The sequence below is a fragment of the Puma concolor genome, chromosome B4 (genome assembly GCF_028749965.1).
Source record: "Puma concolor isolate L17-30 chromosome B4, mPumCon1.1.hap2, whole genome shotgun sequence".
In the NCBI taxonomy this organism is placed as follows: Eukaryota; Metazoa; Chordata; class Mammalia; order Carnivora; family Felidae; genus Puma; species Puma concolor.
In genome coordinates, this window is record NC_141673.1 from 67537842 (window position 1) to 67556032 (window position 18191).

The 18191-nt window shown below is 36.5% G+C and overlaps 1 protein-coding gene across 1 annotated transcript; it reads left to right on the plus strand.

The window, feature by feature from the left end:
* Positions 1–15354: 15354 nt before the first annotated feature.
* Positions 15355–16303, plus strand: LOC112867676 (olfactory receptor 5BS1-like). The gene has a single exon (XM_025930676.2). The coding sequence runs from the start codon at positions 15392–15394 to the stop codon at positions 16301–16303; it is 912 nt and encodes a 303-aa protein (XP_025786461.1). The 5' UTR covers positions 15355–15391.
* The last annotated feature ends 1888 nt before the right edge of the window (positions 16304–18191 follow it).

Sequence of the window (18191 nt, forward strand, 5' to 3'; positions counted from 1 at the left end):
CATCCAGAAAAAAGAACAATAAAGACATGTTGGACTTGAACCACACTTTAGATCAAATGGATCTAACAGACATTTATAGAACATTCCATCCAACAGCAGCAGAATATATATTCTTTTCAGTTGCACACAGAACATTCTCCAGGATAGATCATTTAATGGGCCACAAAAGATGTCTTTGCAAACCCAAGATGTAAATGTTTTCCAACCACAATGATATGAAACTAGAAGTCAACAAGAGATAAGATGGAAAATTTACAAACATGTAGGAACTAAACACACTTATGAACAACCAATATGTCAAAGAAGAAATTGAAATAGAAACAAAAAAACTTAAATGAAAATGGAAAAAAATATACCAAACTCTATGGAATGCTGCAAAAGCAGTTCCTAGAGGGAAATTTATAGCAATAAATACCTAGATTGAGAAAACAGCCTAACTTTACACCTCAAGGAACTAGAATAAGATGAACAAATTAAGTCCAAAGTTAATGGAAGGAAGGAAATAACAAAGCTCAAAGTGGAACAAATGAAATGGACATGAGAAAAACAATAGAAAAGATCAATAAAACTAAGAGCTATTTTTAAAAAGATAAAATTGACAAACCTTTGGCTTGACTAAAAAAAAGATGACTCAGATACATAAAATCAATGAAAGAGAAGATAACAATTGATACCACAGAAATACATGGGATCATACATACTGCTATGAACAAGTTTACTCTAACAAACTGGATAATCTAGAAGAATTGGATAAATTCCTGGAAACATAAAACCAAGCTGGACTGAATCATGAAGAAATAGAAAATCTGAACAGATCAATAATGAGTAAGGAGATTGAGTCAGTAATCTAAAATGCCACAATGTAGAAAAGTCCAAGCCCAGAATGTTTCACAGGTGAATTCTGCCAAACATTTAAAGAATTAATGTCAATCCTTTTAAGACTCTTACAAAAAAATTGAAGAGAGAACACTCCCAAACTCATTTTATGAGGCCAGCCTTACTCTGATACCAAAGCCAGACAAGGACACTGCAAGAAAACTACAGGCTAATATCCTTGTTGAATATAGGTGAAAAAATTATCAACAAAATATTAGAAAACTGAGTTCAACAATACATTAAAAGGGTCACAAACTATGATCAAGTGTGATCTATCCCTGGGATGCAAGGATGGTTCAATATAGGATGGTTCAATAAATGTAATACATCACATTAATAGGATGAGAGATAAAAATCATATCATCTCAACAAATGCAGGAATGGTATTTGACAAAATTCAACATTCTTTCATGAAAAAACCCTCAACAAATTAAGTATAGAAAGAACATACTTCAACATAATAACATATATGAGAAACCCACAACTATCATCATATTCCACAGTGGAAGGTTGAAAGCTTTTCTTTAAATCAGGAAAAAGACAAAGAGGCCACTATCACTGCTCTTAATCAACATAATGTAAATCTTAGCTATAGCAAATACATAAGATATAGAAATAAAAGGTATCCAAATTGGAAAAGAAGAATTAAAATTGTCATTTTCAGATGATATCTTCTTATATATAGAAAATTCTAAAGACTCAATAAAAAAAAACAGTTGGAACTAATCAACAAGTTCAGTAAAGTTGCTAGACAGAAAATCAACATCTAGAAATCAGTTGCACTTCTATACAATAACAATGAAATACCTTAAAAAGAAGTAAAGAAAACCATCCCATTTACGATAGCATCAAAAATAATAAAATTCATGGGAATAAATTTAACCACAGAAGTGAAAGATCTGTATACTGAAAACTATAAGACTTTGATGAAAGAAATTGAAGAAGACAATCAAAAGATATCATATGTTCATGGATCAGAAAAATTAATATTGTTAGTGTCCATACTAGTCAAATCCATCAATGCAGATTCAAAGCAATTCCTATCAAAAAACAATTCCAGTGGGGGCTCTTGAGTGGCTCAGTCAGTTAAGTATCTGACTTTGGCTCAGGTCGTGATGTCACAGTTTGTGAGTTGGAGTCCCCATCAGGTGAGCTTGTGCTCCATTTGGGTGAGCTTGAGCCCTGCTTTGGGCAAGCTTGGGTCCCGCTTTGGGTGAACTTGAGCCCCACTTTGGGTGAGCCCTACTTCTCTCTCTCTCTCTTTCTCTTTTCCCCACCCTCTCTCTCTCTGCCCCTCATGGGATTTGTTCTCTTTCCCTCTCTCTCTGCTCCTCGCTCACTTGCGTCCACTCTCTGTCTCTCAAAAAAAAATTACAATGGCATTTTTCATGTAAAGAGACTAACAATTCTAAACCACAAAAGACTCTAAATAGCCACAGCAATCCTGACAAAGTACAAAGCTGGAGGCACCACACTTCTTGATTCCAAACTATACTACAAAGCTCTAGAAATTAGTATGGTGCTGAAATAAAAGTAGACACATAGATCAATTGGACAGAATAGAAAGCCCAGAAATAAATCCTATATATACAGTTAACTAATATTTAACAAGTGAGCCAAGCACACCCAATGGATAAAGGATAGTCTTTTCAAAAAATGGTAGTGGTAAAACTGCATAACCACATGCAGAAATCAGACCCCTATTATACATGACTCAGAAAAAGTAACTTGAAATGGCTTAAAGACTTAAAACTAAGACCTGATTTTTTTTTTTTTAGAAAGAGAGAAAGAGACAGCAAAACCAGGAGAGGGGCAAAGAAAGAGGGAGAGAGAGAATCTTTAGCAGGCTCCATGTCCAGCGTGGAGCCCAACATGGGGCTCTATCTCATGCCATGAGATCATGACCTGGCCCAAATCAAGAGTCAGACACTTAACTGACTGACCCACCCAAGTGCTCCAGACCTCAAAATTTTAAGCTCCTAGAAGAAAACAGAGCAATATCACTTTGACATTGGTCTTGGCAATGAGTTTTTGTATATAACACCAAAAACACATGAAACAAAAGCAAAAATTAAGAAGTGGGACTAAACAAATTAAAATGCTTCTGCACAGCATGAAAAACAGTCAACAAAGAGAAAAGACAATATATTGAATAGGAGAAAATATTCTCAAACCATGTATCAGTTAAGGAGTTAATATCCAAAATATATAAGGAACCCATATGGCTAAATAACAACAATAACAAAAATCTGATTTGAAAACAGGCAGAGGAACTGAATAAACATTTTCCCAAAGAAGACATCTAAATGGCCAACAGGTACATGAAAAGATGTTCAATCTCTCTAATCATCTAGAAAATGCAAATCAAAACCACAATGAGATATTATTTTATACCTGTTTGAATGGCTAACATCAAAAAGACAAGAAATAACAAGTGATGGCAAAGATGTGGAGAAAAGACAACACTTGTTAGTGGGAATGTAAATTGGTATAGCCATTATGGAAACAAGTATGGAGGTTCCTCAAAAATTAAAAATATAGAACTATTATATGATCTAACAATCCCACTTCTGGATATATACCCAAAAGAAATGAAAACAGATTATCATAAATCTATCTGCACTTACATGTTTATTGAAGCATTATTCACAATAGCCAAGATATGAAAACACCTAAGTGCAGTAATACACACAGACAGGAATATTATTCAGCTATGACAAAGGAAATCCTGCCATTGTGACGACATGGATGGACCTGAATATGTGGAATCTAAAAAGCTGAACTCAAAGAAGCAGAGTAGAATGGTAGTTACCAGGGTCTCAGGGGTGGGGGAATTGGGGAGATGTTGGTCAAAGGGTAAAAACTTACAGATAGAAGATGAATAAGTTCTGGAGATCTAATGCACAGCATAGTGACTACAGGCAACAATACTGTAGTATATACTTCAAAGTTTCTGAGAAACTAGATCTTAAGTGCTTTCATTAAAAAAAATGATAATTATGTGATGTGATAGAGGTGTTAGGTAATGCTATGGTGGTAATCATGTAATATATAAAAGTATCAAATCAACACATGGTACGCCTTAAACTTATGTCAATTGTATCTCAATTTTCAAAAGTTGTCAGATAAAGCAGTGATTTGGGAGAAATTTAGAGCTTTAAATGCTTATATCAAAAATGAAAAAAAGTCTAAACTCAATGATATGAGCTTCCATCTTGAGAAGCTAGTAAAAGAAGAGCAAGTTATGCTCAAAATAACCAGACAGAAGAAAGTTATAAGGATAAGAACCCAAGTCAAGGATATAAATAATGAACAAAAAGTACGGACAAATTAAACAAAAGCTTTCTTCTTTAAAAAAGATCAATGAAATAACCTTCTAGCAAAACTGATCAATATCAACAATGAAAGAGGAACCTGACCACAAATTTTACCAATATTAAAAGGATAATTAGGGAGGGGTGCCTGGGTGGCTCAGTCAGTTAAGTATCCGACTCGGTTTTGGCTTAGGTCATGATCTCACAGTTTTGTTAGTTCTGCACCAGGTTCTGCACTCCAAACATCTGATAACAGGCAGGAAATTTATGAATGGCAATTATTATTCAATGTTTATGAATTTTGAATGACATTCTAGATAAACAAAGTCAGATCTTAAGTTCCCTCTGTTGTGCTAAGGAATATTAGTCTAGTCCCACTTTCCTTAGTTCTCTTCTTTAGAAAAGCTAATTACTCTTCTTCTACATCTATTATTTTCTTTCTGATCATCTAAAAATCATTTATCTCCTTCCTCCATGTTTTATAAAAAAGAAACCTTATAGTTTTTCTTTATCCTCATTTATTTTTATGCATGGAATCAACATTTTTTAATCTCAGGCTTCAGAACTCAAACTGGTTATAACTTGTACCTTCTGACATTCTCTTGGTGCCAGACCACTGACCCATTCTCCCTTAAAACTCCTATTGCACACTGAAAACTTGCTCCTGGAAAGTTCAGGATTTCAGTAGCCCCAGGAACAGCTGGCTCCACGTGTTCAAACAATGACATTAGTCCTCTGTACTTTCCTCTTCCCAGATTATAGTTTATCTTCACTGTTTTGGCTTTATTCTCAGCCTCTCCACACAGTGAGAAAGTTGTCCACTGGCAGTTCTAGACTTACATTTTTCTTAGTTTAAAATCTCAGAGGTAGTCTCTCTCTCTCTCTCTCCTCTCCCTTTCTTCTTCTTGCCCTCTCCTCAAACATTTATGTCTTACGTCAGATCTCATTAAGTGACTCAGATCAGCTCTGTGTGGATTACATGTCCATTCTTGGGATTAATCTCTGTGCAATATCAACCTCTAATCTTAGAGGGTAGGAAACCTCTGTGGTTGACAATCCAATATGGAGCAAATGAAGAGTAATCTATAAATGGAAAAAAAGATGCAGGAAAGACAAAACATAAATGTCCATTTCACTTAGTTTATAAACATACTACATTTTCATCCTTTACTACCCAAGATTTTGGTGTGTGATCTATCATGTTTACCTTTTTCAGAATGATGTACTTTGTCTAATCCCTACTTCCTCCCAACCCAATTGTTTTCTAGGAGTTGCTGACTCTAAATGGGCATAGAGTGAGATTTCACAAGGGTATATATGGAGGTTAAATGAAAATATGTTAGAAGATGAAGTAAATTTGTGAAATGTTAAGTCAATTTTTAATTCAATATTTCTCATGTGTTTCTACATCTTAAAGCAAATTTCCAAAATGCAATTTCTCAAAGGACTTATATTCTTAACACATCTAATGAAATAGTTCTGTGGTGGTCAAGTGGTGGTGGAACTGGGGATGTGGATAAGGAGTAAGGGTGAGGAGAGTGATAACAGAGGAACCAAATTTTGGCCACCTCAAATTTGTCATTAATAAAATAAATAATATTTTTAAATGTGAGAAAGTGTTGAGAAGAGTACTTGGATATAGTGGTTGTGAAGTACAGAGGAAAGTACAGAGGACCAATATCACTACTCAAGATGGTGTTTATAATTTTTATTTTGAAAAAGTACAGCATAGTGGTAGAGGCTTTATATTAGGTCAAAATAGCACTTCAGGTTCAAGCTCTGAAGCTCTCATTGCTCCATACAAGTAGGAATACAGAGGTTTTTATCTTTTTGGTTCACTAATATGTCCCCAGTAATAAGAACAGTGCATGGCAGAGAGTAAACATTCAATAAATGTATGTGTAATGAATCTGCAGAAATAATTATATCATTTGTCAGTTTCTCTGTTAATGTAGAAGACATCAAGAAATTTCCTCATATTGAACTATTCATTCTTGCAAAAAATAGCATTAGGTCATGGTTTATCACTTTTTAGTATTTTGATGTATTCTCTTCGCTAATATTTTACTTAAGATGTTTTATATCAATGTTAGTTAGTCTTTTTTTTCCTCCTATGGTCTGTTTCATGGAGCTTTGGTATTAATATTATACTTGCTTAATGAAAAGAACTTGGAAGCTTGCTTCTTTTTCTATTCCATGGAACAATTTATATAGTATCAGGGCTATCATTTCTTTGAATGTTTGGTAGAAATCACAGTGAAATATCCTTGGCTTATTGCTATTGGCAATGGGAGAGAGAAGAGAGCATTGGGGAGAGGAATCTTTAATTACTTTTTTCTTATATTTTATAACTAGTTATGGTTTCTGTTTCTTCTGTATCTATGGTTATTTATACATTATTATTTATCATTTCAGTGATTTTTTTTCTTCCTCTTTTTTTAATGAGTTAATTAATTTCATAAGACAGACTCTTGGATTTATGAATTCAGATGCTTCTTCTAATTAATTGATTTCAGCTTGTATTTTTATTGGCTCTTTCCTTTTACTTTCCTCAATTTATGAGACAGAGAAGAAGAGAGAGTGCATGAGTGGGGAAGGGGCAGAGAGAGAGAATCCCAAGCAGGCTCTATGCCAGCAGCCAGAGCCCACAGTCCCATGAGGAGCTTAATCTCACAAACCATAAGATCATGACATGAGCCAAAATCAAGAGTCAGGAGTTTAACCAACTGAGCCATCCAGCTGCCCCATTTCTTCCTATTTCTGCTTATTAATATTCCACCATAGTTGATATGTTGTGCTTTTCAAAAGATTTGCTAGATATCAAATTTTAGTTTTGATTTCCTTTTTTCTTATAAGAGATGTTCCAGATGGTAAGGATAGTTTACAAGTTTGTAATTAATTTATAGTTTCATTACATTTAGTAAAATGTTATCTATATTTTTCTATTTGAGAAAATTTATTAAGGTTTTCTTTCTAACCAAATAAAATATATCATCCATTTAAAAATTTTCTATGAGTTATAAAGTTATAGATAACTAAATTTTATTACTAACATCATCTACATCTTCATTTTTCCCCCCCTCTGGGTCTAGGATGAACTAAAGAGTTGAATTAAGGTCTTCTTTTATTATTTTGGTTCAGATATTTCTGGCATTTCTGATCATTTTGGAGGCTAATTTTTTTGGAAACAGAGCTATTCACAATTATTAGTTCTTTATTATGAAGAATAGTCATTTATTATAAAATATTCTTCTTTGACATGAGTAATATTTTTACCAATAATTAAACTTTATCTATTACTAAGATCTTAACCATGTGCCTTCTGTTTATTTCTGTTTATCTGATATGACTTTATTCTTGTTCTTTCATTTTGGAATCATTCTAATTATATTTGTTTCTTGTCTATACTATACTTACATTTGTCTTATAACCTAAAATGGGCATTTTAATTGTAATAAATGAGTTTGTCTTGTTTACACTTATTGATATGATAAATATGGATAAAATTCCTTAATATGCTATATATAAACATATGAATATATGTAAATAAATAATATACATGTGTTTAGGTACGTATCTCCATTATGCTTAATGGCATAACACTAAGAACATTTCCATGAATCAGAAAAAGGAGTTCCTTATAATCACTACTATGTAAGTGTATATAATATTAAATATTCATGGAATATCTCTGGAGGCATTAGTGAATACAACTAAATAAGAAATGAAGAATACGAACCGTAAAGAGAGTAACATTAGGATTTTTACAAAGGATATGATTGTTTACCTGGAAAATTTGGGAGATCTATACTCAGAACTGTTACAAGTGATAAAAGAATTTATAAAGTGACTGGATATAAAGTTAATAAACAGAAATCAGTAGTTTTTACATCTTCGACAACAACTAATTAGAAGACATAATGGAAGAAATTAATGTTATAGTAGCAATAAAAAATACAAAATACCTAGGAATAAACTTATTTAAAATGTGCAAGAACTATTAGAAGAAAACCTTAAGGTTCAATCAAGGGACCCAAAAGAAGATTAAACAAACGAACAAGTATATCTTATTATTGAGTGGTAGAACTCAGTTATAATGAAGATCTCATATCTATCTAAAAAGCCTATAGATTTAACATAGTCTCAATAAAAATGGCAACAAGCTTCTTTTAGAATTGAATGATTTCTTTCTAGAATTCAAAGGGGGGGAAAAAAAGCAAGACTACTCAGCAAATTTCCAGGAAAAAAAGTGCAGTGGGGAAATAGTCCTTTAGAATATGAAATCACATTATAAGGATTCAATAATTCAAACATATGCATGAATATACAGAATCGTCCATAAATGAACCCAAATGTATACAATTTAGAATATGTAAAAGATGCTAATTCAGATCAATAGACTGAAGATGGGTCATTCATTACAAGACATGGGATAACTGGTAGCTCTGTGTGAAAAATGAAACTGGATTCCTGTCTTATAACCAAATAAATTCCAAATGAATTGAAGAAAAATAATGAAACTACAAAAATGTGGACGAATGTCTAAATAGGTTATAAGTAAAATGTCTTTGTAAGTATGACCAAAATAGTTGAAAGTATATAGTAAAAGATTAATAAATTGAACTGTATCAAAATTTTAAAAGTTATTCAAAGAAGAAACACTTTAAACAAAATGAAAAGACAACAAAAAAACTAGGAAAATATTTCAAGAAGAAATATTTTAAACAAATCAAAAAGACAACAATAAAACTAGAAAATAATTGCAACTTGTATCACTCAATTCTTTAAAATATGGTAAGTGGCGATGAATCAATGAAAAATCAATTTGCCCGGAATAAAACTGGGCAAATTACATGAGCAGAGAGTTCACCAAATAGAAAATATATGGGCTCTTAAACATATGAAAATATGTTTAAATTCACCTAGAATAGAGATAAATGCAAAATAAGACTACAATGAGATTTTTAAGAACTATTAGCTTGGCAAAGATCAAAAGGTTTGATAAGACACTGTTGGCAAAAGTATGGGAAATACGCACTATCATACATTGCCAACGAACTTTTTTTTAAGTTTTATTTATTTATTTTGAGAGAGAGAGCATGAGCAGGGGAGGGGCAGAGAGATGAAGAGAGAGAATCCTAAGCAGGCTCTGAACTGTCAGCCCAGAGCCCGACTCAGGGCTCGAACTCACGAACCATGAGATCACTACCTGAGCCAAAATCAAGAGTGGGACACTTAACCAAATAGGCCACCCAGGTGCCCTGCTAATGAGCTTTTAAAATTAGTACAGCTTTCATGAAGAGAAATCTGGATATCTCTATAAAAAATGTTTTGATCTTTTCAAGTATATCTTTTCTTAGGAATTAATCTTACCAATATTCTTACAAGTGTGCAAAAGGAAACATATACAAGGATAATCGTTATATTTCCCTATGCAGGCAGGGAGCTCCATTTGTTCACTAATGTCTTCCTGAGCATCTTGGAAGAGTTTCTTGGCCATAGTAGATGCTCAAGATATTTGGTGAATGAATGGAAGAATGATGAAATCTTGGCTATTGCCGTTTATAAAGTACATGTTAAATAAATATAGTAGTACTCCCATACAAGGGACCACTAGACAGCCACTTAAAAAAATGAAACAGCTCTGACATCTGAAACTAATGTAACAATGAGTGTCAGCTACACATCAGTTAAAAAAAAAAGCCAACATTCTCTGTGAAGAAAACATGGTCCTCCATTAAGAGAATCCTACAAACCACAGTCTTTGATGTCCTTGTAAAATATCTCTGATATCTCTCTGAGAAATTGTTTTCTTTTGGAAACATGAACTATGACCTCTGAGTCCTTAAAAAGATAAAAATAAAAATGAGGCAGCCTATATATGTCAGTATGGAATGGTCTTTAAAATAAATTGATAAGTAAAAAAAGAAAGTTGCAAAATGGTATATAAACTATACTATCATTTATGTGTGAAAATACTATATACACAGATGTGGTTATACTTATAGACTATCTCTGGAAGTTTATACAAGTAAAATGGTAAACAGTTCTTGCATCTAAGAAAGGGATTAATTGAGGAATAGGGATTGGAGAAACTTACTTTTTGTACCATGGATATGTATTAAAATATCTTTTTAAGTGGGGAAAAACTAAAGGTACTTTCAAGCGTGCAAAGACTAAGGGAATTTATTACACATGACTACATTTACTAAAAGAATACTTCCACAAGAAATAAAGTGATCCCAGAGGGAAGGACTAGAATGTAAGGGGAAAACTCTGATAAGAAAAATAGCTATGTTTGTAATTTAATTATTGATTATTAAAATAGCTATTTCCAGTGTATTTTTAATATCTTAAATTACAGAAAACAATAACCCAGCAGATAGGGTAGGATTATCAGGTGAATACTTAAAAAATGAGGGAACCATTCTTCACTTGTCCAGGAGCAGGATCCTTTATCTCCCAGGCTCTACAATAGTCATTTTAGTGATTTGTTTGCTCCCACTCAATTTCTTCCCATCTATCCAATGGTTCAGTAATGACTCAGGATAAACTCTGAGTTCCTTAGCATGTCATATAACAGGGGTAAGCAAACTTCTGTTTAAAGGGCAGGGTAGCAAACATTTTAGGCTTTGTGGGTCATATGTATAGCGTCTGCTGTAACCAGTCAACTCTGCCATATGTGAAAACAGCCATGGCCTAAAGTAAATGAATTAGTGTGGCTATTCCAATAAAACTTTACTTATTACAAACAGACAGGTAAGCTGAATTTGACCTATGAACCATAGTTTGTCAACCTCTTGCATATAAGATCCTTCTTTTTTTTTTTTTTTTTAATTTTTTTTTTTCAACGTTTATTTATTTTTGGGACAGAGAGAGACAGAGCATGAACGGGGGAGGGGCAGAGAGAGAGGGAGACACAGAATTGGAAACAGGCTCCAGGCTCTGAGCCATCAGCCCAGAGCCTGACGCGGGGCTCGAACTCACGAACCGCGAGATCGTGACCTGGCTGAAGTCGGACGCTTAACCGACTGCGCCACCCAGGCGCCCCATAAGATCCTTCTTAAACCTGCTCCAAACTGTAATTGCGGTCACTCTCCTTCATGCTTTTTAACCTGGCAATACTAAATTTAATATAGCCATATCAAATTTATTTTTATAAAAAGGTAGTGTATGTATTGATGAACATAATTGTAAATAGTAATGCTATATGTAATACTTCTAAACCTGATCCCTAAATGAAGTTAATTCATATTTACATTTTTATGCTATGTGTATGCAATGTAAGTACTTCTAGTCATCCATTACCAATTGGTGTCCTACAGCTTATGAGAAAGGTGTCCTTCATTAAAGGAAATCACTACTCCTCCTAATCTTATCCTACTGGGGAAGAATTCTAGACTCCTTCCGAAGTTAAGTGTGGATAAAGGGCTATTTTCATTATGGCTGAAAAAGAATAATCACCTCCCTCTCCCCAACTTTTTCTTAACTATGCAGGGTTCAGAAATTTGATGTCTGGTCAACCCTAGAAAATGAGGACTAAAATGTGATGTTTCTTACATTCCAGTATCAGGGGAAAAATTCATACTGGTTGTAGAAGTCACGAGCAACATGAAAGAAAAGGAATGGTGGATGCAGAATCCAGAGTGTTGTGGCGTGAAAAGTGAAAAAGCTTGGCAGGTAATAGAGTGAAGTTAGGCTTTCAGTAAATGTAGCTGTGAGAGAAGTAGAGTAATGCAATGTAAAATCAGTTCACCCCCTGCCCCAGTGAAAAATGGGGTCAACTGGATACTTGTAAATATAAGAGATATTTTAATTTGTTTATATTCTTAGTGCAAATGAATAACAGAAAGAAACTGATGATAAAAACAGAAAATTGGCATGGCTGAAGGAAAAGGACCCAGAGGCTCAGGATGGAATGGGAGTTAAAATACACATACAGGTGTTAGCCTTAGATTCAAGGCAGATACCTCTACTAAAGAAAGGGCAGAGAAATACATGTGTAAGTGGGAAATCAAGAAAATGAAAGAGTTCCTGCCTCATACCTCTAATTGCTCTTACAAGGCCATGTGAGGCGAATGTGAGGGAAGAAACATAGCACACCTGAAGACAATAGAATTTAGAGTAAATCCAAAAGAAAAAGGAGAATGTTAGACTTTATACATGAGTATGTGGGTGGTGTGTATGTGTGTGTGTGTGCACGCATGTGTGTGCACATGCACGCCCATGCTAGCAGACACACCAGTGCCTCTCAATGTACATACTCGTGGCTGAGGTTGAGAAACCCTAAACTGGGCTTTATTTGTCAGATTTTGCATCATGCCTTATGCTCTGCCTAGAAATGTTTCTGCATCCCCACTTCCAAATCACAGCCAGCCTTCAAAGTCAGCACCAGATCTCAAATGACTCTGATGCTGCAGCATCCCCCATGTGCAGTGAGCAGTCCCAGGCTCCCTGAGGTCTTTCCTCATGCTCATCTCCCAGGGTTATCTTGGCAAAGAGATGGCCAAAGAGAATAGGGCTTGAGAAATATAAGACTCGTACAAACTGGTCAGGAGCTCTTCTCAGGATTCAGGTAGGTTACTAGAGGAAGACTGACAAGAGTTAATGACTTTTAGCAAGGCCCAGAAAGTCCCAGTGCTGAGAATGCAAGCCCTTTGGGCATTAGCTAGAGCTGATTCCACAGGCTCTAATCCTAGAAAATGTCAGGATATAAAATTGACTTTGCCCAAGGCCTAGCTAGAGCACTGTCTCATCCCACTTGCCCAACTGTGGTGGTGGTGGGTGGGGGGAGACAGGCAATCTGGTTCAGAATCCCAAATAGGAGCCAGATTTAGAACAATCCAGCTCAGCAATAGGAGTGAAAAATGTCCAATATTCATGGGTTTGCATAACTGGGAGGAATCCAGGTCTGACCCAGATTCCTCATGGTATTGAAAAAGAAGTAAAGTCAAGCATAAGAGAAATACATTGCCTAAAGTAAATAAGTAGACCAGTTTCTCCCCCTGGGAGTAGAATCTCATGAGATGTTCATCTATGTGCACTTCTGTCCATCTGGGATCTCTCTATCTCCTCTGCTCATGTCCCTGGTCCCTGACACTAAAGCACGTCTTCTTTTGGCATGAAGGAGTTGTCAGGACGGCATTGTCTCAAGTATATGCCATAGGAGGAGTAAAGGAAACAGGAGTCCTTCTCATTCCCTGTTGCCTGACTTTCACTAAGTGTTCTAAGGTCTTATGGCTTTAGGGATAGCAAGAGATCATTAAGTTGTATTCCTTGTCTCCAAACAAGAATAATCTGCAGAGAGAACAGACTGGGAGTTCAATCTCTTAGCAAATTTCAGAGGTGGAGATTTCCCCCAATGATGCCTTTGCTGTAATTGTCAGAACTAAGAATGAGAAAGGAAGTCTTCTTGATCTTAAAAGGCAATGCCACTAACCACAAATATTCCCACATAAGGGCACAGCTCACCCTTCTTTTTTTTTTTTAAGTTTGTTTATTTATTTATTTTGAGAGAGAGAGAAAGTACAAGTCGGGGAGGGGCAGAGAGAGGAGAGAGAGAGAATCCCAAGCAGGATCCGTACTGTCAGTGCAGAGCCCAATGTGGGGGCTTGAATTCATGAACCGTGAAAAGTCAGACACTTAACTGACTGAGCCTCCCAGGCACCCCCAACAGCTCACCCTTCTTACTTTCTTCCTATTCCCTCTTTTAGTGGTCAGTTCCTTTCCATGAAAGCTCCCAGAACAGTTTCTCCAGAAATTTGTCTTCAACCACTTAAAAGTCTTCTTAAATAAGTTCATGTCAAACACATGAAACAGATATAATTGTTCCATTTTAAAGATGTGAAAAATTGTCCTTCAGAAGGTTTAAGTTCATACAGCTTTCAGTTCTCAGGTCCAGCTTTTTAATTCTAAACACAGTGCTATATTTAAGACATAGCTATGTAGTCCTCTAAGCATACCTTAAATGGCTCAAAAAATATGTCATCCCTCTGCTGGCTGTGTTGTGGTAGGAGGAGCACTGGACTGAGAGCAGAGTGTTCTGGTTCATTCCTAGCTGTTCTGCTGATCAGCTGTGTGATGCAGAGCAAGTCCCCTCATCTCGGTGGGCCTTCATCTCCCTGCTAGAGATGCTATGAGAACCTGACCTCGTGGGCCTGAAGACAGAGCAAGCTTGTCTGTGGCACATCCACCCTTTCCCACACACATTTCTCCAGTTTTGCAGTATGAACTTAGAGTGACAGGTTACTCTTGAAGGATCTTGAAATGTTTGGGAAGCCCTGTGCAATCTGTAGTAACATTTTCCAAGTCCTTTCTTCACATCTTTACCCAAAATTGAGACAATGAGAGGATGAGTTCTCTACTCCTTGGCTTTAGGACCCAAACCTAAATATAAAAACACTTGCAACTCAATTGTCTGTTTTCTGAAACAGTTTCACTTGATGCCTCACATTTGTTGGTTCTCATAACTATACTCTTAAGGGTCAAAGTGTGTAGTTTGATTTAGGTTCCAAAGATGTTTGCTATATTCACTGACAGAATTAATGAGAGGGCCAAAGGGCAGAAACTCTGAAAGTCACTGTTATTAGTTGCCTAGGGCTGATGTAACAAAGTACCAGCAACTGGCTTAAAACAACAGAAATGTATTGTCTCACAGTTCTAGAGGCTGGTGTAAGTAGGACCACTCCCCCCTGCTAAAACTTGTATGGAAAAATCCTCCCTTGCCTCTTCCTAGCTTCTGGTGGTGGCTGTTAATCACTGGGATCCCTTGGCTTGCAACTGTATCACCCCAATCTCTGCCTGTGTTGTCACATGGCTGCCTTCCCTCTGTGTGTCTGTTTTCACATGGTACTCTCCTCTTCCTTATAAGGACACCAGTCATATTGGATTAAGAGCCCATCCTATTCCAAAATAAGATAATCTTAATTTACCACATCTGCAATTATCCTAATTCCAAGTAAGGTAACATTGTGAGGTGCTGGGGGTTAGGACTTCCAACATATTTGGGGAGTGGGGATATAATTCAACTCATATCTATCACAATTGGAAATACTCAACTTATTTACCTTTTCTGTTGTTAAGCTGAAAGGAGTATTTCCTGAGAAGTTTTAGGGTGTGGGAGTGATAATCTGATTACTAAAGACTACTCGGATTCTGTAATACAGTTGATTTCTTTCTAGGGTTGGAATTTATAAACAGCCATGGATAACTTCACTTTCTTCACTGAGTTCATCCTCCTCGGGCTGTCTGCTGACTGCCGCATCCAGACTCTGCTCTTTGTGGTGTTCCTAGGGATTTACCTCCTGACCCTGGTGGGGAATCTGGTGATGATCCTGGTGATCAGAGGGGATTCTCACCTCCACATCCCCATGTATTTTTTCCTTGGACATCTGTCCTTCCTAGATATCTGCTTCTCTTCAGTTACTATGCCCAAAATGCTACAGAACTTCCTGTCTCAGAAGAAAAGCATCTCTGTGTGGGGCTGTATCACCCAGAGTTTCTTTTTTCTTCTCTGTGGGTGTGCGGAAGCCAGTCTGCTCTCTGCCATGGCCTATGACCGCTATGCTGCCATCTGCCACCCTCTGCTCTATACCATGGTCATGAACAGGCCTCTCTGCATGGTAATGGTCAGTGCAGCATGGGGAATAGGGGTTCTGAACTCACTGGTAAATAATCTTTTCATCCACAAGTTACATTTCTGTGGGTCCAACATCATCTTCCACTTCTGCTGTGAGCTGCCCTCACTTTTCCCTTTGTCATGTACTGATCCCACTGCCAACAAGTTCCTTCTGTCAGGGTCCAGTGCATTTCTAGGGCTGCTGACGCTTCCCCTGATCCTCTTCTCTTACTCCAGAATAATTTCTGCCATTCTGAACATCCGCTCCTCTGAGGGCCAAGCCAAAGCCTTCTCCACCTGCTCCTCCCACCTCACCGTGGTGCTCTTGTTCTATGGGACGGCTCTATTCAGGTACATCAGCCCTGCCTCAGGCTCAGTGTTGGAGCGCGTGGTCTCCATTCAGTACAGTGTGATCACATCCTTGCTGAACCCCCTCATCTACAGCCTCAAGAACCAGGAGGTGAAGGCTGCTCTGCAGAGGATGCTGAGGCAGTAAATGCACTCCTCAGATGAAGGATTCTCTGTGTGGGGTTCAGTCAAAGAATGGGGAGGAGAGATCTTCAGAAATACCTGGAGAGGATAAAAGACATTTGAGGTCAGTGGTTCTCTAAGTGTCATCCACAAGTCGGCATCAGCAGCATCTGTGAGCTTGCTAGAAAGGCAGATTCTCAGGCCCAACCACTAATCTATGGAATCAACAGTAGAGCTCAACGATCTATGTTTTAGTCAACTAGTGTGAGTGTGAGAAGTATGAGGAAAAAAATGTTCTAGGACAGCTAATGTGTTTGAGAAACTTGTCTTTGGTGAAAGACAAAATATTGACATCTCAAAATGTAGAATCTCTTTTCAATGGGAGAGTTGGTCTGTCAAGTAGTCAAGATGAGAACATTTGATTGTGTGATCTTATGATCACACCTTCTGCAAGACTGGGAAAGAGAAAAATGAAAATTTACATTATTTTAAGACCTTACCACTTGTTGTGATGAGCACTGGGTGTTGTATGGAAACTAATTTGACAATAAATTATATTAAAAAAAAAGACCTTGGAAAGAGGGGAAGAGCTCCACTGAAGGCAGACCAGCCCATTCCCTCCACCACCATTTGGGAGCGTCATTCTAAAAGGTTCTTTGGAAGCGAGCACAGCATAAAGCCAAGGGACAGATGTCCCAGAACAGTGACTCACAAGCGCTTCCTCCACCTCACCTGAGAGCACCTGAGGTCATCAAATAGGCAGTGTTCCTGGTTAGTGGTCACTAGTTTGTCTTAGAGAGTAAAGACAGCCTGAGGCTATGGTGGAAGCAATAGACCAGATGAACTGGAACTTCCTATGCGAGTACTTTCACTGAGAACTCCTGCTTCCTGACCTGGTTGCCCTGGGCCATGCTGTCAGGAGCTCTGGGGGCTGAGTTCTTGCTTCTTTACGTTTTGTCACAAGACTACATTTTCCATATTCTTCCTAAGGGTCTGCATGCCCTCTCAATCTTTATTTTTATCTTTTTATCTTTCACTTAAGAAATAGAGCATTCCCAGAGCCTTAGGAGCTCCATGTGTGGCCCCCATCATATCACTCTTTCCTCTCCCCAGAGGTAACTATTGTCCTGAATTGCACAGTACTTGGTACTCATTCCCTTGCTTTTATTAAAAGTTTGCCACTTACTCGTGATCCCTAAATAAGACTGGTGAGTTTTGCCTGTTCTTGAAATTCATATGAGTAGAATCATGCTGTAAGTTTTTTTCTATGACTTGCTTCTTTCACTTAACATGATTTATTCTTGTTTTTAGGTATGTCTTCATAAGCAGCATAGAGCTGCATTTTTATTATTTTATCCAGTCTGAAAATTATTTAAAAAGAAGAGTTAAACCAACAATTGTTACAATAGTTACTTGTGTGTTCAGATACATTTCTGTGTTTCCCACTTCTTCTGTAACTTCCTTTTATTTCTTTCCATTTTTCCCTCTCCTTGTCTATTTTTTGAGAGCTATCCTAGTTTTCTTTTTTTTAAATATACTAATTTTACTAAACAAAATCTAAAGTTAGTATCTTTATCCTCTTCTAAAACAATATAAAGATAATAAAACACTTTAACTCCAAGCAACACCATCCCAAATTTATATGCCACTAAAATCCAGTATTTTAGTTCTAAAATTTCCCCCACAAATTAGTCATTATCATTACTATTTTAATCAGTCAGCTTTTATTTAAATTTACCCATATATTTATTATATCTTGGCTCACTATGTCTTTTTAAAAAATGATATGTTTGTTATATATATAGTATTTACAGTTGCTGAAGAAACTTAATTTATGGAAAATATATTTGTAAAGGTACAATTATAGACAAAATACAAAATTATATATAGCACCATAGTGATATTTTATAACC